The 22,649-nt window shown below is 34.2% G+C and overlaps 1 protein-coding gene across 2 annotated transcripts in view; it reads right to left on the bottom strand.

Annotated features, from left to right (window-relative positions):
* GRID2 (glutamate ionotropic receptor delta type subunit 2) overlaps window positions 1-22,649 on the bottom strand; it is a 1,896,723-nt gene that overhangs the window by 248,725 nt on the left and 1,625,349 nt on the right. For both annotated transcript variants that reach the window (XM_051967540.1, XM_051967541.1), the window contains exon 13: window positions 4,402-4,597. In XM_051967540.1, coding sequence (XP_051823500.1) covers window positions 4,402-4,597 — 196 coding nt within the window. The remainder of the gene's footprint in view (window positions 1-4,401; window positions 4,598-22,649) is intronic.

Below are 22,649 nucleotides of genomic sequence, written 5' to 3'. Positions count from 1 at the left end.
GCATCCCTTTTTTTTAAACCCCTACATTTTTGAGACATCCAACATAATCAATCAACTTACATTCATGCCTTCTATCTGTGTAGACTCTGTCAAATAATAATAAAGTTCCTTGGAATTACATGTATTTTTTTCACATAGGATGTAAACAGTTTAACTTTGAGTCCCTTATGATTATTTTTTCATCTTTACATTTTTAAGATTATCTTGAGTCTTCAAGTTAAATATCAAATTTTATTTTCAGCTCTGGTGATTTCATTAGCAATTCTTGGAAGTCTCTATTTCAATAAAAATCAATTTCCTCTCTGAATGATAATACCCAGTTTTGTTGGGTAAGTTATTCTTGGTTGTTATGTTATGCCACAGTTCTCTTTAACTGTCCTGACTCAGTTTCCCTGTACGAGTTTCCCTTGTCTCAGTTTCCTTAACTGTTCTGTCTCAATCCCCTCACTAAACCCCCCTCTGGGCCATTAAGACTGAAGACCATTTGCTCTAAGGTTATAAATTGTTAGCAAGATAAACAAGAGAGTAGACCTCCTGACTCTTTTCTGTCCTCAAGAATTTACAATATCCCTCCAAAATATTCCAAGATACCTCACTGATATCTTTATCTCTGGGTATTCAGACATCCTGTCTCTGAGTTTTTTAGGATTTCTGGCCTCCCCCATCCTGACAGAAGTTTCCCCGTGCTTCTTACCCCTTCCTTTGTTTAGAGAAAAGGTATTTAAGAAGTTGGAGTTCCTCCATTCATTGCTGGAGGCTGGAGGCTGGCGGCTGGATGCTGTATTCTGGATGCTGGATCCTTTGAGATGACAGTCTCCTCCAGCTCTGGGACCATCATGGATTCCTTGGTCCCAGTATATCGTTATCTCTGTCTGACTGGATAATTTGAGATGAGAGTCCTGTCCAGTCAATTTTACTCTCCCATTAATAAAATATTAAAAACTCTCTAATCTCTCTCCTGCCTCAGTTTCTCCAGCATTACAGTTATCCTAGCTCTTTTACCTATTATAATATCCCAAACCTTCTATTCCTTTAATATAGAAACTATTAAATCTAAGCCTGGTAGTGGCTCTACAATATGTGAATTGTTTCTTTCTGACTGATTGTAATATTATCTCATAGACTTAAGAACTTTGGAATTTGACTAGATTATTCTTAGGAGTTTTCTTTTGAAGATTTCATTCAGGAAGTGATCAGTGGATTTTTCTTTCCCCACATCTACTTTGACCTCTAAATTTAAGATGTTAGGGTAATCTCCCTGAATTTCTTAAATTACGATGCCTACATTCCCCTTAAAAATATAGCTTTTAAAAAGTCCAAATATTCTTGAATTATTTTTCCTTCATCTTTTTTCTAGGTCAGTTTTTGCTTCCCCCCAACATTTTCTTCTATTCCCCCCATTTTTGACTTTGTTTTATTGTGTTCTGATTACTCTTTAGAGTTAATAGCTTCCATTTTATTAATTCTAATGTTTAAGGAATTACTATTTTCATTTAGCTATTTTGTAACTTTTTCCCCCAATCAGCCAATTCTGCTTTTAAATGAGTTCTTTTCTTGAGTGAATTTTTATATGTATTTTATAAATCTGTAAATCTTCTTTTCATAATTTTCTTACATCACTCATTTCTTTTCCTTGTTTTTCAGTTACCACTCTTACCTCTTCCTTTAATTATCATTGGAATTATCATTGATCTTGTGTTCAATTATCATTTTTTATTTGAGGCTTTGATTATAGCTGTTTTTACATTGTCTCAGTTTATGTCTTGGTCTTCCCTATTAGCATTGTAGTAGCCTTTTATGATCAAGTTTTCTTTCCTTTCTCTCTTTCTTCCTCCTTCCCTTTCTCCCTCTTTCCCTCCCTCCCCTCCTTCCTTCCTCCCCTCCTTCCTTCCTTCCTTCTTTCCTTCTTTCCTCCCTTCCTCCCTTCCTTCCTCCCTTCCTTTCTTTCTCCCTTCTTCACTTACCCCTTTCCTCCCTTCCTCTCTGCCTCTTTTCCTTCCTCCCTCCCTCCCTTTCTTCCTTCATTTTTCCCAACCTATTTCTTCGAATTGAACTTTGTTAAAATTGGCTTCTCTTCATCCGAGGTTGGGGAGGCATTGTGTCAAGTTTTAAGCTTTTCCACATTTTTGTTTTCAGAACTCGTTCCATATGTCTGCAAGTATTTGTTGCTTCAAGATGGAGAACTATATTCACTGCTATCCTGGATGTAGTCTTGGCCACCAATAGGTCCTAAGCCAAGACCCATTTGGTCATGTTTAAGTCCTGATGGACTCAGATTGAAAATAAATAGTACTCATTTCTGTTTTGACCAGAAACCCTGAAAGTCTTCCCCTCCCAGATTCATTCAGTCGTTCATTCAGATTTTTTTTTGGAAGTAGGTGAAAAAGGAGATTTCTTTGCCTTGTTTGCTACCTAGTCTATAATCACTGAATCAGTTCACCCTCAGTAAAACTGAAACCTGTTAAAGACATTAGTTTAAAAATGCATGGTATCCCCCTGCATCTAGAGCCATCTCTAGTCCTGATCTATATCTTGCCACTGGACCCAGTGGAGGGGAAAGTGAGGCAAACGATCTTGCACAGCTCCCCTCCCCAACTTAAATACAATTCACTTGCATGACATGGCATCACTTCCCTGATGTCATGGTCTTGTTTGAAAGCAAAGGACAAACGACAAATTCTGTGATCTGGTCTTTACTTAGGAAAATTTCCCTGCTTCCTTGCTGCCACAACTATTAATACTCCTTTTAGTCCTGAAATTGAAACTTGGTCCCTTGCTACTCTTTATAGTGTTAGTGCTCTTCTCCATTCTGGAACTGTTAGCAGGGCATCTGCTCCACTGTGATCAATCACATGCACTCTTCTCTGATCTGGAAGTATGACTCAGAACTGCTTATAGGAAATAGTATTGCCAATCTGTCCCAGCTGCATCCAATACAAAGGTGCCCATAATCTCTCTCTGACCAATTGTCTGTGGATCCCTCATCATCTTTGGGCTTACAGCTCCTGATGCTGCAGTTGCTTCTGTTGTTGAGGCTGTCTCCAAAACCTAAAATGTCCCTACTGTGCTCTGGGCCTTTTTTATTCTGATGCATCTCCTGTCTTAAGTCTTCTTAGCTTGTATAAATGTTTCCCTCTGACTTTTTCTTGTCTCTGTAATTCCAAAATTTGATTTGAGACTTTAGTTTAATATTGTTTGGAGGAGAATGCTAGAAATTTCAGCTGAATTCCAACTTGTACCCAGCTATCTTCATTCCTTTGGAAATTTTTTTTTCTTGCACTACTTTTTCTTGGAAATGTTAGGAGAAAATTAATAAAAACTAGTAATCATTTTATTATTCAAGTTCATAAACATTCCTTGTCAAATTGTATTATTACCAAACTGCTAAGAAACAGAAAAAATATTGCATGTTCCAGTTCAATTAACTGACTCTTTGATTCTCAAATAAGGAATATTTTCTGCATTCTTTTTACACTGTCTCAGATCATTCCCAAGGGTCCTCCCTCTTCCTCTTTGCTTATTTAATTCTTGCCCTTGTTTAAGGTTCAACTTTCACAGTTTTTACCTGATCCTGTCAGTTTATATTGATCTCCCTCACTTTGACTTTAAGTATTCCTTTATCTTCCAGTTGTTATGCATTTATTGTAAGTTAAGTATTCAATAGAATGTAAGTTCATTGAGGACAGGGATACTTTTTCATTTTTGTCTTTGTATCCCTACTACCAAGTCTAGTATCTTGCACATAGTAGGCACTTAATGAATCTGTTGAATTAAATACTCACTTTCTTTCAGAATACTCCACAATCTGTGTATCTCTCAGTTCTTGGCATAATGATTTGTATATAGTAGGCATCTAATACATTTTTAAATGGCTGACTAAATGAAAAAATGTTTAACATGAAAAAATTACTACTTAAGTCATATTTTTAAAAATGTACAAAAATGGCTCGCTGTAAACATTCAGAACCCCAAGTGAGTATGTTTTGACAAGATGAACTAGTCTCATAAACACAAAGCAACAACAAATATTAAAAAACAAATGTAGAGAACAAAATGTACTTCATTATTAAGGTGGAGTTGTAGTGTTATTGTGGTTTGGGATATGATTAAGAACCTTTTCAACCTTATTCTTTGACCCTTTTCTAAGCAAAAGCAATTTCAAATTGCTAAAGGGATTTGTACCTTTAAAAATTCATTGAAACATGAACTATTAGGAAAAATATAAAAACTTTTTATTTTTTGCCCTCGTGCAGTGAAACCTAAATTAAATCTAAACTAGAACATGGAGATAAGAATGTAGAACACACAGAAACAACTACGGCCTCAAAAAATTCCCCATAAAACAATCCCAACACAGGATTGAAAAAAATCAGTGCTTATTTTTCACCAAAAAGCCAATACCTTTTGAATTCCTGCTGGAGACTCCAACACATTGTTCTCCGATCCATTACTTCGATTAATCATTCGCCACATTTGGGAATACATACTATCCCTCTCAAAAGGATTCATTCCTTTCATGCGAACATGCTCATAGACTGCAGAGTCCAAGACAGTACCATAAGGAATATCTGTTTGCTTCGAAAGATCCTGGAGAGACCTTCATTGGGAGAGAAGAAACATGGGATAAATGAGACCATGTTTGCAACACAGTCAAAATAGAGGGTTGGAGGCAAATTTATGCAATAAAAGTAAAGACAATTTTCAAGATCCTTGGTTTGTTTGTTTGGTTTTGAAAAAAAAAAGGTGCAAGCTATAAGAAGAACTTTTATATTTGTAATTATAAGAAGAAAGAGCAGTATAGGGAATGATTTTAAACAATAATGATTTTCTTTAATAAAAGGTTTTCTAGTTTATACAACAAGTTAAACTAAATTAGATGGCAGTTAGGTAATAGCCTAAATATATAGCCTCTGCTATATTTTTTTTCAGAAAGTAGGCTAAAAGATGACTTTAGAAAAAAATATAATTTCAATGTTGCTGTAGAATACTATTTGCAAGCTCCAGTTAGGATGATGAAGTTAATCCAATAGTAGTACTTCATATGTACTTGTTATAGGTGTACAAAAGGAAAAGGAAATGGAAATAAATATTTACAATTTTTTTGCTCTCAGAATTTAATATAATGACATTTTGGAATAAATTATTGTAGAACAGATGTGAACTATTTGCCTCAGTTTATCTAATCTAGTATACTAAGTCATACTCAGGCAGTCAATCCATTACCAGGTACTGAGTTAAGTACTGAGACACAGAGAGTAATGAATCAATTATCCACTGGATTGTTTAAGGTTTCTGAAGAATCATTATGCTGTGACTATGAAAACATTCAGACATTGCTAATACTTGTTAGTAATATTTCAAGCATTCAACTCTAATGTTTTATTTACCTTTACAATATTCGGTACTCAAGGTTAAGTTGACATGCTACAAAACCTTTATATTCTATGGATATGAAAATAAGGCACTATAAAGCTGCTTACCATTTTAAAAAAATACAGTAATTTCCCCAAAGTATAATGGTTCCTAGGCATTGAATTTCATCTGGTGAATACTCCTAATCTCTTTCTTGGAATTTCTAGATTAAAATGATTAGTAATTTCCTGAGTGTTTTATCCTTACAGTCTGCATTGAGATATGAACAGAAGGGGAGAGAATACTCTTATGGGTCACAAGTCACTTCCATGGACAGTAATTGTTTTAATGCATGCTTAACTTTGTGTCAGGAAAATATTCTTAGAAAATAAGGTTTCTAATGAGATCCATCCTTCCAATAAAATAACCTATGCTTTTCAAGGGCTACATGTAGCTAAATAATTTCTTCTCTAATAATTGTCATTGCTGTTGAGTTGTTTCAGTCATGTCCAAATTCTCATGACTCCTTTTAGGATGTTCTTGGTAAAGATACTGGAGTAGTTTGCAATTTCTTCCTCCAGTTCATTTCATAGATGAGGAAATGGAAGGAAAATTAAGTAACTTGCCTAGGATCACATAGCTAATAAGTGTCTGAGACTACATTTGAACTCCTGATTCCAAGTCCAGTTTCCTATTCACAACAATTCCTGAAATGTACTGATTTCTATTGGCATAATTGCAATTAAACTATCTACCATGCTTTAAAATACAATGTTATTTCCAAACTAAAAAGGATTCCTAGACAATAAAGTTCATCTGGTTAATCCTTCTGATCTCTTGGAATTTCTAAATGGAAATGACAGAGTCCTGACAGACTGATTTCTTGCAGTCTGCATTGGGAAATGAAAAGAGAGAAAGCAAATTCTCTCATGAAAATCTAGTCTTCATGATTTGAGAGAAATTGTATTTCTAGGTATATTCTCTAGCTTTGAAGCTAATTTCATTATTATTAAAATGTAAACCAAAGTATATTTCATATAAATAATGTAAACCAAAGATAAGTAATAAAATAAGCTAGTCTTGGCTGGGCTACAAATCCATACCCTTCTGTGAGGGCAGGTGCTCCTAGTATAAGCCATAATTATCTTTGTTATATTGCCTCAATAAGAATTTTGTTTACAAGGAACAATTTATTTTACATTAGCTGATGTTTGGAGTAGTAAAAGAAAACATATCAAATACTAACATTTTAACACATTTCCTACTATTTGGATACTTTAACATAAAAAGAAAAATCATTATTTTAAATAATAATTTAAGGGCTACACACAGATGGCTGTATATGGTTATGCTGGAAGTAAACATATCAAGCATATGAATTAATAACTATGAAATAAGCAGACACATGAAAAAAGCCATGTTGGGGTACATTAAGATCTCTGCCAGTATAAAGCTGGCCATTTGTTGCCTGCACATTATTCAGAAATTAACAAGTTACATAAATAATATACAGAAAGCTTTCATTTGGTGAAGTTAATATTATAGGAGTGATACTTTAAGGATATTTATATAGATGTGTTTTTAATCATCATTTGAACTAAATTTAATATTGGTAAAATTTGAAGATGATGTTACCCTTTTCTCAGCTGTGATATCAAAATCAATCTTCTGGGAAATTCCTGATATTATAAAATGTCAAATTTTGACTTTATCTAAGGGTAAGAACACAAAGCAGCATTATTGATGAAGATTATAATGTCAGAAGTGCTAAAGCACAAAATTAGGGAACTTCAGAGTTAGATGGGACTTAAGAGAACATCTTATTCAACCTAATCCAAGCAAGAATCCTTTCTACATCAGTCTACCTACTTGAATTGTCAATCTGTTTTTCTTTTTGGCTCAAAGATCTTTAGGGAGGGGGAATCCTATTGCCTCCCAAACTAACCCATTCAACTGTTGGAGGAAGGAAGTTTTGCATTATGCATTTAACAATCCTGTAAGAATTTTATTAGGTTTGATGTGTGTGAATTTTATTAAGGATGAACTGAAGCTTAGGATAAAAAAATGGTTGCTATGTTTAGGCCATTTTGGAAGGTAAAAAGGGAGGATCCAGAAGGGATAGGATTATTGTCTAGGATAAAGAAAATGATGACAACTAACGCTGGAGAGAATTAACTTTTACTTATTTTTGTTTTTTTTTCCTCCCAGGAAAATTATCTTTGGACTAGAAAAGACAGGACAAAAATGGAGATCCTTAACATAATTAAGGACATACTATGAAAGTAAGTAATTGCTCTAAGAGTAAAATGGATCTATTTTATGTGAACTATATCCTAGAAGACTGAAAAAAATTCGCAGATGGCTTTGCTGAACCACTGTTAGGGGTAATTAAAAAGACCATAGAAAATAGGAGTGGAGGGAGACTTGGAGAAGAGTAAATGTGAAAATTTAAAACAAAATAAAGAAGGGAAGAGAATAACGTCACAAACTATAGGCCAGCTTTATTGAATTTGATTTGTAGCAAGATTCTAATATTGACTATTAATGTGATGGTAATGAACATTTAGAAAAGCATGTAGTAATATCAAAGAGCTAACATAAAAAGATCATGCCAGAATATTTGTTTCCCTTCTTGTCTTTGACTATGTAAGTGCTTTCATCTAGGAGAGAAATATAACTTGTCTTATTTAAGTCTAAAGGTTAGAATTAAGAGTCATGGTGACAAGTTGTAGAGAGGCTAACTAGAAATAAAACATTTTTCAAATATAGAACTGCCCAAAAGCTTATCTGTAAAGATAGAGGTCATGATACTTGTAGCATTTACCTCATAGGGTCATTTCAAGCATCAAATAAGATAATATTTTATAAAAGTGGTTTGCAAACCATAAAGCACCATTTAAATATCAGTTTGAATTGTTATTACAAAAGTGGAATTAGCTTTCTCTGTAGGCAAGTGACTCATTACTAGATGATAACTTTTCAGGAATATTCAAAGACAGAAATCATATTCTTCTAGTACTATTCCTACTATATGTCACTTGCAGATCTGATAAGCATGCATCAATGTCTTTATCTAATTCATTGATTAAAAAATGTTGAAAAGCATAAATCTATTGGCATATCTCTGGGACACTATTAAAAATCTTCTACCAATTTAATATTAAGCTATTAAAGGCTACTCTCTGAATGTGGTTCCTCAACAATTTCATTTAATCTAGCCTTTACTTCTCCAGCTTTTATAGAAGAATAGAATGAGAATTCGTGAAACAACTGCTAAAATTCAGATAAACTATTTATAGCAGTCTCTTGACTTTTTTTAGTATTACTTCTAACACTGACAAGAAGGGAAACAAATATTCTGGCATGATCTTTTTATGTTAGCTCTTTGATATTACTACATGCTTTTCTAAATGTTCATTACCATCACATTAATAGTCAATATTAGAATCTTGCTACAAATCAAATTCAATAAAGCTGGCCTATAGTTTGTGACGTTATTCTCTTCCCTTCTTTATTTTGTTTTAAATTTTCACATTTACTCTTCTCCAAGTCTCCTCCACTCCTATTTTCTATGGTCTTTTTAATTACCCCTAACAGTGGTTCAGCAAAGCCATCTGCGAATTTTTTCAGTCTTCTAGGATATAGTTCACATAAAATAGATCCATTTTACTCTTAGAGCAATTACTTACTTTCATAGTATGTCCTTAATTATGTTAAGGATCTCCATTTTTGTCCTGTCTTTTCTAGTCCAAAGATAATTTTCCTGGGAGGAAAAAAAAACAAAAATAAGTAAAAGTTAATTCTCTCCAGCGTTAGTTGTCATCATTTTCTTTATCCTAGACAATAATCCTATCCCTTCTGGATCCTCCCTTTTTACCTTCCAAAAGGTAAATATATCTATTAATCATTTTGAAAGTGTTCTTTTGACATATACCACCTATGTGTTTCTGAGTAAGCCACTTAACCTCTCAGCTGTCTAACACTATAAGTTTCAGAAAAGGTACTAACCTGCTAATCATTGATATAGCAAGCCCTCAAATGTGGTCAAGTCAACAACAAAAATTGCGTTTACCACATTCTCATGTCACCCACTCCTAATTCTTCATTTTTTCTTTCCTATTCCTGCTGAGTATACTACCATTTCTCCAGTCATCCAAGTTTACAGTCATCCTTAATTCTTGAGAATCTAATGACCAAGTTTTGCCAGTGATACTTCAATATATAATGCTTGCTTCCCCTCATCTTTACTCATACTATAAGCAAATTAGAGAAGCCCTCATTACTTCTCACTAGAACTACAGCCTTCTAATCACTTTCCTTGAATGTAACCTCTCCCTTCTCCAATTTATCTTCCAGATAACTTCCAAATTAACATTCTTAAAGCATATATATATTTTTTTGATTTTAAGATATTACTTTCCTACTTTAGACATAAAAGGTTCTTCCTTACTTTATGGATAAAATACAAGCCATTTGTTTATCAGTGTCTTTAGCAAGCTGCCTCCATCTTATCTTTCCAAAGTTATTGCATGTGCTTCACTGTCATGCTTCTTTGAATTTATCATATTCATTTTTTCCTTATAGCACAATAAAATTCTATTATATTCACAGGACATAGTTAATTTGGCCTTTCTCTAATTCATAGGCATCTACTTTAGAGCCAGTTCTTGACTATTACAAGAAAGTGCTATTATAAATATTTTTTTCTTTCTTTCTTTTTTCCTTTTTCCTTCCTTCCTTCCTTCCTGCCTGCCTTCCTTCTTTCCTTCCTTTCTCCATCCCTTCTTTGTTTTACTCTTTCATACTTCCAAAATGCCATCCAAAATGGTTGAACAAATGGGGAAGATATATTTTTAAACCGGAAAACAGCATATTTACCATAGCACTGGAACTATGTTTTAGACATGGGATTAAGAAGGATTATAATTAATTTGATAAAAAGGAGAAAAAAGCATAAATAGAGGGACAATGTCTATCTCGATCATATTTCTCTTAGAGGTATATCAGTTGCTTGAGTATAAAGAAAGTGATGAGAATTTGAACTAGTGTGGTTATGATATGAAAAAATCTTCTGTGGAGAATACTGTTTCAGGCAGTATCTGCTAACAGGCTCAAAGTTTTATTTTAAGAAAACCTTGAAAATTTACCTTATAATAAAATCAGTTACAAAATAATTGAGACTATAGATGGCTTCTTGAAAATATAAAAACAAAGCAAAGCAAAATAATAAAGTAAAATGAACATATGCTTCAACAAAAAAGATTCAAGCAAGACAGTTTAGCTCAGGGTTATGACCAGACCTTGAGTTAGTCATTTTGAAAATGAGTATGGGCATGTCACCATGAGTGTGTGATATGATGCTATTCCCCCGAGAGATGCTTTGTTCAATTGTAAACCTTAAGTAGAAAAGGAGTCAATGAGATCTATCAGGAGTGTAAAAAAGGTTGAAATAAAAAGGTGAACTTATCCTTTTGAAGTAGGTAAATTAAGTAACTGCTGCCTATAAAAGAAAAATATTCAGGTGCATTAAGGAACTAAATAGCCTCAGAACCCAGGGAAGGTCATTTCTGTAGAAATAACATTTAGAATATAACATCTAGGATGTGCTTATATAGCTAATTTTCACTACTTCAAAACTTCTCTTCTGGATGGTTGGGTTACAAGAAATATTAGGAAATATAAATGTTCTACTCTTAATAGTGGAGAGTAGATTAAATGAGATAGAATTTGTAAAGCTCTTAGTACAATGCTGGCACACAGTAGGTATTAATAAATGCATGTTGCTTCTCACCCACTCCAACATCGATTAATGCTTAGCTCAAAGGATCATGCTGTGCTAACACAAATCAAATTACAAAGAAAAAGGGATTTTTCTATAATGATTTTATGATGAGTATCATTTTCTTCATTTTTAATTCACTCATTTTTCAGTCTTTTAAATCTTATTTTTACTTTTAAAACTTTTTTGTTCTTTGGTTATTCAGTTGTATCTGACTCTCATGAATTGTAGACCAAACACACACACACACACACACAAACAAAAAAAACAAGGGTTTTTTTTGGCAAAAATACTGGAGAGTTTCATGTAGACAGGGTTAAGTAAATCATCTAGCATCACACAGATTATAAATGTGTGAGATCAGATTTGATTTCTAGTTTTCCTGATTCAAGGCCCAAGGCTCTATTCACTGTGTCACATAGTTGCTTAATGAATACCAAATAAGATGAGCATTTCCATATACAAAGTAATAAAGAAAAAGATTGTACAATAGTTGTGAATCATTATTACACACAGCTTGCATTTTTAAAGTATGTAATAAATTCAATGTTTTTAAAGTTGTCTTGTTCTAAAATCAACTTAAAAGCTTGTTTCAAAATTGGATTGTATTTAAACTACTTATTGTGAATTCTAACTGGCCAACTTGTTGTAGATCTGTAATTCCAGATATTTTGTGTTTGTAAAAACAATCCACTCAGTATTTGCCAATTTGATGTTAATTGCTTTAAATTTGCTAATTTCATCTTTGATCCTAAAAATATCTATTTTAATGTTAAGTTGTAGTGATTTTAATTGTTGGCTGCTTGTAGATATAAAAACAATTAAGTCAATGCCCTAAACTATTTTAATTTCCTTGGTAAAACAATTGCAGTCTTGAATCAAGTATCTTACCTATATTACTGGTGTCTACTGGTTGGTACTTCATATAAATCTTCTTCAAAATAACATTAAAAATGGAGAATAGCAAATACACAATATCTACAAATGCACATAAACTCTACTTAATCATCTCTTGCCTTATTCAACATGCTAAATAATCCCAATTCCTTGAATCTTTATGTGTAAAGTTAATAGTCCAATTGTTTTAATGGCTTTGTTATATCTAGATGCTGCTTTCTAAACACTCTGCTCAAGTTATGAGGTATTAAAATGAGCACAATATACTAATAATTATTTAAGTAATAATGATTATACCAGGAGGCATCATAATTATTTCTCGCTATTAACAATAGCACTATATTTCAAATCATATTTTACTTTTGATCTTGAAATATCTATTTAACCAAATTTCATATTTATATTTTAGCTCTATGTGAATTCTATATTTGTTGTTGTTGAGTCTCATTTATCTCTCTCTTCTAATTTATGTTTATGTCATAATCCAAATTAATAGTCTTCCTCATTCAATTTAGGGGTAATCACATTTTAATAGATATATTTACTATTCTATAATTCATCAAAAATGAAAACATTAATTAGATTCTGGAGCAAAACTTATTATTGGAAGCCATTTTGTTAAATATTTCTTTCAACAGTGAGTCCAAACCATTGATATATATGACTCTCTAAGGAATTATTATCATTAATGTTGTTAATTGTCTAGATGTGTAAAAAAGTACTTTTTTTTTTAGGAATGCCCTTCATCAATGCATTTTATCTATATATTATGATCTCTGGGAGTTTTCTGAGGTATTTGCTTATGGTCATAAATGTAAAGTATGGGTTATTTTCCTGCAGGGCCTCGGGGTCAGCTAGAGTAAGGATAAATTAAAGTTCTTAGTCTTTAGGGGGAGAAGTGAAGGAATTTTAGAAGCATTTTCTTCAAGAATCCGTCATAGTCTGGTTATCTTTAATGGAGACCTGTGTGTAAAATTTGGAGCTGTGGCCAATAAAATTTGCCATTCTGGGATGGTTTCACAACATACATTAATTTGTGCATTGGTGTAAAAGGTGTATATCTTGTCAAGTCTTATTCCAGATAAGTGTACTGCTCCCTTAATGGCCTTTTATTTTATTTTATTTTTTGCAGAGAGGAACAGATTTCACCTCTCCAGGGAATAGCTCAGTTGTCCCAGCTGCATACAATTCTATTCTCCCCAATTGTAATCCTTTTCTCCCATCAGGTTGCTTCCTGTCTGATTGATTATGTAATCCCTTTCTCCCATCAGATTGCTTCTTGGCTGATTGTTCATGTCTGAGTACTGAACTTCTAAAGACTCGCTGGGTGTAGCAATAGCTGCCATCATGCCCCAAGTATTTTTTGTTTTGGGCCTTGGGGCTGGGCCCCCCATCCCATTTCCCTGAATCAATCTACATTTTGATACCCAGTGGAAGTCTCTGTTGCATTTTGGACATGGGGTATTGGATCTTGTTCTCCCACCTTGTTTTCTCACTCTATCTCTATGCCAATATTGAGCTTTCAGATGCCCGACTTTACCACATTGAAAGCACTGACGAGTCTCTCTGGAAGTCCCTTGCAAAAGGGACCCTGTCTTCCCATGTTGGGATCTTGCGAAGTTTGCATCATAGCCTGGATATAAAAGGCATTTGTGCCCATTGTGGCACAGAATTTTATGATCTCCTCTAAAGGAGCATCCTTGTGTAATTTTAGTGTAATTCTTCTGCAAACCTCATTAGCATTTTCTTTAGCAATTTGCTTTATCATAATTTCTGTTGCTGCATTTTCACCGATAGTTTGTATGACAGCTGTCTGCAGACATCCCACAAAATCAGCAAAGGGTTCATTCGGCCCTTGTGCTGTTTTTGTGAAGGTCTCTTTTTTGTCCTGTTTACTTGGGATAAAACCCCATGCTTTGATAGCAGAAGAAGCAATTTGCTCCTATGCTGCTATGGGGTAATTAATCTGTACTGAAATGTCTGCATAAGAACCTACACCTGTTAAGTGGTTATAGGTGATTGGAGTATTAACTCCACTTTGACTGTTTTGTTGGACTTGTATCCTGCAGAACTCACTATACTCAGAAAGCCACAACAAATTTTGTCCAGTTTCTGAACATGCTCTTGCTATAGATTTCCAATCACTAGGGTTAAAAATTCATAAGCCAAATTCTGTAATAACATCTTAACATGAGATGATGTAGCCCATAAAGAATGCAAGCCCTTTTCAGGTCTTTGATAATTTCTTGATTAAAAGGAGTGTATCTTCTCCTTTCCTGACCTGAAGAGTTAAGCTGTTAAATCACAGGATATATTTCTATTCTCAAATCAGCTGTATTCTGCCCTTCCTCTTTGGCTTTAAGAAGTGAGCTTTGCAATTGAGTCACGGGGAGGGGTGATTGCTTGGGGGGGGGGTGCTGGGATTATCACTGCCCTTCCCACTCCCCCTCCTCCCTCTATCCAGGAAGGTCAAGTTGAAGAGGGAGGTTCAAAAGCCCACTCAGGTGTAAGTAGAGTTGAAGCTGGGCAGTGAGAATGAGAATCGTCAAGCCCTTCAAGTTAACTTAACTCCTTATGCCCTTCAGAAATATATCTATTATCCTCTCCAGTCTCTTCCTCTTTCTCCTTACACTTCCTTATGAGACTGTTTTTAAAACTTTTCTTTTTTTCTAGAATTTGCAGGATTCTTTAAGGCCAATTGTATTATATTTTATATATATGTAATGTTTCCTTAGAAATCGAATCAGGACCTTTATCATTGTAATAATCACTTAGTTGATCTCCTGCTAATTTCCAATTATCTGCCTCTATTTCTTCTTTGAAGAACCAAGGGGACATGCATTCTATTATATCCAAGAGTCCACCAATCTGCTACTAAGTTACAAGCAAACATTGCCTCTTTATTAGTCTGAATATGCTCTCTGTAGAACTCCCTCAGGAGCAGGGGTGGGGTTGGGGGTAGGGGAGAATCTTTTCCTAATATCTGCCCCTTTTCAGCTAGAAAAGGAAAGTTACTAGTTTAGCTTTTAATAAAGTAAGTTCCCTGTTTGTCTATTAAAATATTCACCCTATTTCCTAGAGGGCTTTGGGGTCAGCCAAAGTCAGAATAAATTAAAATCCTTAGTCTTTAAGGGGAGAAGTGAAAGAGGCAGGCAAGCTGCCATGAGGCTTGCCAAAGATCTCTCCTGGACTGTGGAGTCCTGAGTCACTAACCTCTCTCCTCCTTCTCCTGCTGCCAAGTCACTCTCCCTTCTTCCCTCCACCCTCCAATCCTTGCCTATGTTTATCTTAACACCAAACATTCAGTAAGCACCAATGGTGAGAAGAGCCATTATCCAAATATATGCTAATAGAGTCATTATCTCCCATCAAATAGGTAATTAGCCTTGAATGCTAATTTAATTGTCTGATTGAAGCATACCTTTTTGGAGTTTCAGCCTTCTATAATATAATATGTGCCAATGAATAAGTAACAGTACTGTAACCCAATTTTTCCTTACTCTAAAGGTAGTAACCCAGCCAATACATATTGATAGTAAAACCATAAACTATTTAATTCAATTCAATGGATTTTTATTGTCTACACAAAGTTTGTAGAAGAGATAAGAGATGAGCATAGCTAATGTTTAAAATCATTTTAATATCAGTGCCCAGGAGAAGTTTAAATTGAATTAGAAACTGGAATTAAGAGAGGGCATTTTGGAGCTTAGATAGAGGAGTGTCAGAGAAAGGGTCTTCCAACTCAAAAGAAGTAAAGTAGTTCAGCGGAAACACAGATATTTGGGAGACTTTTCCAGGATAGGTATAAGAGAATCGAAGAAAGAAAACAGAAGAAGATTGAGAGATGGGAAGTAGACCAATACAGCTGGAACAGAGTGAGAGTAGAAAAAGGTTATGAAAAGGTTGGAGTCAAACTGTGTGATCCCTTGAGTGAAAATCTAAGGACTTGACCTGTCAGTGCTAGGTAACTCTCCAAGATTTTAAGCTATAGAGAAGGCCAGCAGTAGAGGGTGTTTTCTCGTGAAAGAGTTCCTTATATAAATGAAATCACAGTAATAATCCTTAATTTGTATCTCTTCATCATTGTCATTATCATCATCTTTCAATAACTAATAGAAATGAAAAGTGATCATTATAGAAGTAATCTGATACCTTTTTTTTTCCCCCTTTGGAAAAATTACACTGATGGTTGTAGAAAAATAGAGAATGGTACTGGAAAGAAGGAGACCAATTATGAGGCTATTATAATAGTTGAGCTAAGAGATAATTAAGACTTGAACAAAAGTAATGGAAATGTGAAAGGGAAGATGGGGGTTGTGAGAGGTATTATGAAGGTAGAAGTTAAAAGGATTTGGATAACTGACAATGTGACTACTTAACAAGATAAGTCAAATGTAACACTGGATGATTGGGAAATGGGAAAAGTAGGGAGAAGAAGTGATGAAGACCTTATTTAGTTTTCATGATCATGAATTTCAGGAGTTTTGGAAGGATAGAGATAAGAAAAGCAGAAACTCCACATTGTAAGAGGCATTTGAAGTTATCTAGTGGAACAAGTACCTGAAAAAAAAATGCCCTCTGAAATATACTTTTTTTAAATTTGAGATCATCCAGTAATGTGATAGCTGAGATCACTCTTTCCACTCTTAGAAGGCATTTATTATTAGCAAAATTTTCATATCTGTCTTTCTGCAACTTCCATCCATTGCTCAGTTATCTTCTCTGAGGCTGAGCAGAACAAATCTTTACAATTTATCCATACCCTACCCTATCCAACTAGGTGGCCCAGGGAATAGAATATGGGCTTTCAATCAGGAAGACTCATCTTCGTGAGTTCAAATCTGATTTCAGATACTTTTTAGCTATGTGACAAGTCAGTTAATCCTGTTTACATCAATTTTCTCAGCTGGAAAATGATCCGGGGTAGGAAATATCACTCCAGCATTTTTTTTTTGCCAAGAAAACTCTAAATTGTGTCAGGAAGAGTCAGATTTTACTGAAAAACAACAACAAAATGTATCTATATGAATCTCTTCTTCAGGTGCAACACCACTGATTCCTTCAAATGGTCACTGTCTTTCAGAAACAGTTTCAGATTTCACATCCACTATAAAACATGGCTCTACTAATTATACTTTGTACCCTAGATGGAATCTTTTTCATAGTGTACTTGTCCAGGTGAGCAGGTGAAGCAATGACTCAAATTTAAGATAATAATAGAAGATATCTGGATGTCTCAGATATCCTACAGAACAAGTCACAATCCAATCATATGTTCTGATCCTCTGCAGCTCTTTTTCATAGAAGATTTAGGCATAGGGGATCCAGGTGGTTTTCGTGAATGAGTGGCTTTCCTAAACAATTTTTGACACCACAGTGAATAAATCTCGGAGGAACAAGTCAACTGTTTTTCTCTCACTTTCACTACCCATCTGCTTTTCCTGTCTCATATCTTTCTGATGATATTCTTTGTGCCACTCACCCAGCGCAATCTTTATTGTCATTATATTGGTTGTTTCTTGTAATCAGCATATGACCCTTCTTTGCTCTTTGGGTAATTTGAAACTTTAATTAGTTGTGCTTTTCTCTGACTCACATCACTGGGAACTTATTGACATTAAAAAGATGGAGAGGTACCCACTTTTTTCATGAAAACTTGGAAGGCATATATTAAGACACTGCTTTATTTCTTTAAGGCAATCTGTTTTTGATTCTAGTCAATTCAGAATCTAGTCAGAAGTGTAGTATAGGAAGATAGTTTGGTGTAGTGGAAAAGGTATAGGAATAAAATTCCTTAGCTCAAATACCATCTCTGACACTTCTAAATTATGTGGCTTTGGGCAAATCATAAATTCTCTGAGTTTCACTTTCTTCATCTTTAAAATGTGAGACCATAAAAATAGAGGTTTTGTGAGAATCAAATGACATAATGTATATAAAATTCTTTGTAAACCCTAAAGCACTGTATATATGATAATAATAATAACAGCTATCTTTTATGTAGTATCCATTATATACTAGTTACTGGCTTTTACTATATGCTAGGTTTTGGCTTTCCAAATATTATCTCATTTTATGCTCAGACCAAGGAAGAGACGTGTTATTATTATTTCCATTTTACAGTTGAGGAAACTGAGGCATACAGAGATAAAACAACTTGTTCAAAATCCCACAACTAGTGAATGCCTGAAGCCAGATTTGATTTCTATCTCACCACCTACCTATAGGCCATAAAATGAAGATCATTGTCTCACTCTGTCCTGGTCAGTTAACATCTGTTGTGTGTATTATATTCTAGGAGGGATGTTGGTAAAAGTTGGAGTGGATATGGAGGAAAGTAACCAGGGTTTTAAAATGATATTATATGAGGGAAGCTAGGTGGCGCAGTGGATAGAGCACCAGTCCTGAAGTCAGAAGGACCTGAGTTTGAATCTGGTCTCAGACTTAATACTTCCTAGCTGTGTGACCCTGGGCAAGTCACTTATCCCCAACTGCCTCAGTGAAAAAAACATTTTATACACACATACACACACACACACACAGGATGAATATGGAAATATGTTTAGAAGAATTTCACATATTTAACCCATATTGGATTCCTTGCTATGGAAAGGGATGAGAAGAAGAGAGGGAGAAAAATTTGGAACACAAGATTTTGCAAAGATGTTAAAAGCTATCTTTGCATGTGTTTGGAAAAATTTAAAAAAAAATAAAAAAGTGATATGATATATTAATTAGAAAAATTGAAGATATTTAGTCTGTTTTAGGTGAAACACTGGAATCAATAAGGTTGCTATGGGGAGGATATTGAATTTGGAGTCTAATAATCTGAATTTGAATCTTACCCTACTACTTACAGCCCACATTCTCTAATCCATAAAATGAGAGTGTTGAAATAAATGATCTTTCAGGTCAGTTATGATTGCTATGACCGTTGGGATTAAATATTTGAGAAGTTGTCATATAGAAAATGTATTTTACTATCCTGGAGAGGACAGATCCAGAATAAACGAGTAGAGGTTTCAAGGAGGCATATTTCACCAATACTAGGAAAGACTTCCTGATAATTATCTTTGTTTATAAATGGACCAGAATGCCTTAGGAGGTATGGAATGAGTCTCTTGTTACAAGAGGTTTTCAAGAAGTGACTGGACAGACATTTATCAGGGGTTCTATGGAAAAGAGAGATGAGGTTAAACCAGATAACTTTTAAAGTTCCATGGTTTGCCTAATGGATATAGTATTAGACTTGGAGTCAGAAATACTTTTCTTCAAATATATCATACTTCTAACTGTATGACTCTACATAAATTATTAACTATTCTGAGCCTAATTTCCTCACCTCTAAAACAGGAATAATAATAACACTTACCTCAAAGAGTTATACTGAAGACCAGATGAGTTAGTTCACATTAAATTCTTTGCAAACTTTAATATGATCCACAAATCACTTGTTTTGGGATGTGATAGTAATTAAAAAAATTTTTTTTTGTTATTTTTGTTAATGTGATTAACAGATTCACATACAGCAATTAAAGAAGCTTTGGATTTGGAATCAGAGGATTTGTGTTTGACTTCTAGCTCAGTTACTTATTATCTGTATGACATCAAGTACCTCAAGTGACTTTCTCCAACTTTAGTTACTTTTTTGTAAAGTGAAGGAATCAGAATTGATGATCTCTTTAAGCTCAAAATTTCCTGACACTCAAAAGTATCAATCAGCATTATCTGATTTTTCGTAGAGATCATTTTGTAACATGTATAGAAGTTTCTAGAAGTTTCCATTATTGAAATAATGCACATCTATTTATCTGAGAGAGAATTATTATATCTGACTAAAATGTGCAGGAATTAATATCTATGTTAAAGAAAAAGCTCCAAAAGAGAAATAGATAGAATAGATCAATAAAAGTATTAGGGAAAACATCTTATTAATAACTGATCAAAACACACTGATCAGAACAAACTACTATGGTGTATGCCTATGTGCTTTTATTTCATTTCATAATAAATTTATTGTTGTATATGCCTTAAGAATAGGGTTAATAAACATTTACATAGTGCTTACTATGTGCCAAGTACTGTGACAAATGCTTTAGAAGTATTTTGTTTGCTCCTCACAATAGCCTTGTGAGATAGATGCTGTTATTACCATCATTTTATAGTTGAAGGATCTAGGCACACATAGGTTAATTACTCACCTGGGGTCACACAACTAATACCATCCTGGGGCCAGATTTGAATTCATATCTTTATGAATCCAGATTCAGCACTTCATCCACTAGCTTATTTTTATATAATCTCCCTCCTCACCAAAGTTGTATGTACTTGAATTTCTCCACTATTTCTAGAACACTTCACTGAAGTTGTCATATAATCCAAATTGGGAGACCTTCTCTATTTTACAAGTAACTTCTAAGTAATTTAATATGTACATCCTGGTTATCTGAATTTTGATTCTGCTCTCATTTTTACATTTTCAGGTAAATAAACCCTCTTGTTGTAGTCTATACATTTGGTAACTTGCCTTTAGATCAAAAAGAATAAAGTCTTTGAGAAAAGGCAGTCCATCTAGACAGTACAGTGGAGTATGTTTTCCCCACTCTTGTATTCTCTAAATAGCTTGGCTATCTTTTAGCTTCTTTAGTTAGACAAGGCTTGAAATGGGGCAGGAATAATTGTATATCTGTGTACTGATGTGTAGAAGTGTAAAATAAATCAATTTAAAAATTAAACAGCTGAGGCAGAGCCAAGATATACAGGCAACAATTCATGTGAATGCTCCCAAAATTCCCCTCCAAATAACTTTCACACAACATCTCAAATCAAATTTTGAAATGATAGAGCCAACAACAGGTTAGGATGAAGCATTTTTTCTAGCCCATGACAACAAAAAGGATGACAAGAAAGATCTGTTATACCAGGGTAGTGATCAGACCACAGAGTAAAATGCTCTGAAGTAACACCAATAGCAGGCCTCGGAGGCAAGTGCAACAATAGGAACAGCAACTTCAGAAACATTCACCCTAGAGATGGTTAAGGGGGTCAGACAACTAGTCAGAAACATTATTGGGGATGCTTTTTTCTGGTGCTGGTTAAAAGAATCTATTGCATAGGCCATACCTACTTTTGGGTTGCAGTAGCATTTGTGGCTGCAATGAAGCAGAGGACCTAGTCATAGTTGCAGGGCCAAGAGAAGCACTAGTACGTGTGATTATATGGGAGCAGAAGTCCTGGTCACAGTTTGAGAACCAAGAGAAGCTTTAGTGCTTCTGGTTGCAAGGGGGCAGAGACTTTGGTCACAGTTTCATGACCAAGAGAAGCACTAGTGCCTGTGGTTGTAAAGGAGCAGGAGTTCTGGTCTCAATTCTACATTGGAAAAGAGTAAGTGTGGTCACTCACAAAGGAGCAGGGGCCTTGGTCTGAGAGTTAAGGCCTAGAGGATCATTAGCATTTGTGGCTGCAGGAGAGTAAGGAACCTATTCATAGTTTCAGGGTGAAGAAGAGTAACAGCACTTGCAAATACAGTGGTACAAGTTCCCGTTCTGGGCAAAGATCAAAGCATAGACCAGAATGTAGTAACCATATCACTCCTTGGCTTATGACACTTAAATAATTAAAATAAAAAAAAAGAAACAACCCAGAAGTGGCTTGGAAAATAGCAAAGTGAAAAACCTGAAGCTTGGGATAGTGGTCCCTCCACCCCAGAAGAGAGCCCAACTTTAATGTAGAGTTAAAAGTTAAAAAATAAGTTAGAAAAATGAGCAAACAACAACAACAAAAAAAAAAAACCTGATGATTAAAAACATTATTATGATGACAGGGAAGACACAAACTCAAAATAAGCAAGTGGTGTCAGGATAGCTATAAGTAAAGGATTAAAGAAAAAAAGTGACTTAGACATAAGGTAAATAAGAATTTGTGAAAAAGACCAAAAAGAATTTTAAGAATCAAAAGAAAGATAAAGGAATAATATGGAAAAATTAAAGTAATACAAGAAAATTATGAAAACTAAGAGAGGCACACAAATGCTAAAGAAAATAAAACACTAAAATCAGAATTGGACAAATCATAAAAGAGATACAAAAATCCATGGAGGAAAAGAATTCCATGAAAAAAAGGATGAACCAAATGAAAAAAGAAATACAAACGTTCATTGAAAATAATAATTCCTTAAAGGTTGGAATTGGACAAGTGGACCCTAATAATTCCATGATACATCAAAAAAAAGTAAAAAAAATCAAAAGAAAGCAAAAAATGTTAACTATATCATTAGAAAAACAATGGAGCTAGAAGACACATAAAGAAGAGATGACTTAATAATTACTGGATAATTTACTGGACTATCTGAAAAACATGGACATGAAAAACAACAAAACAAATTTCAAAAAGCTATCAAGGAAAAATGCTTTGGATCTTATTTCCAGATCTGGATCTTAGATCCATAGAGTAAAATAGAAAATGAAGGAATCTACTGATCACTTCCTGAAAAAGATTCCAAAATGAAAATTCCTAGGAATGTTATACCCAAATTCTAGAGGTCCTGGATTAAGGAGAAAATATTTTAAACTGCCAGAAAAAAATAATTAAAATATCTTGAAGCCACAGGATAAGCCAGGAT

Source organism: Antechinus flavipes, chromosome 6 (genome assembly GCF_016432865.1).
Source record: "Antechinus flavipes isolate AdamAnt ecotype Samford, QLD, Australia chromosome 6, AdamAnt_v2, whole genome shotgun sequence".
Lineage (NCBI taxonomy): Eukaryota > Metazoa > Chordata > Mammalia > Dasyuromorphia > Dasyuridae > Antechinus > Antechinus flavipes.
This window is presented reverse-complemented; position numbering and strand designations above follow the sequence as displayed.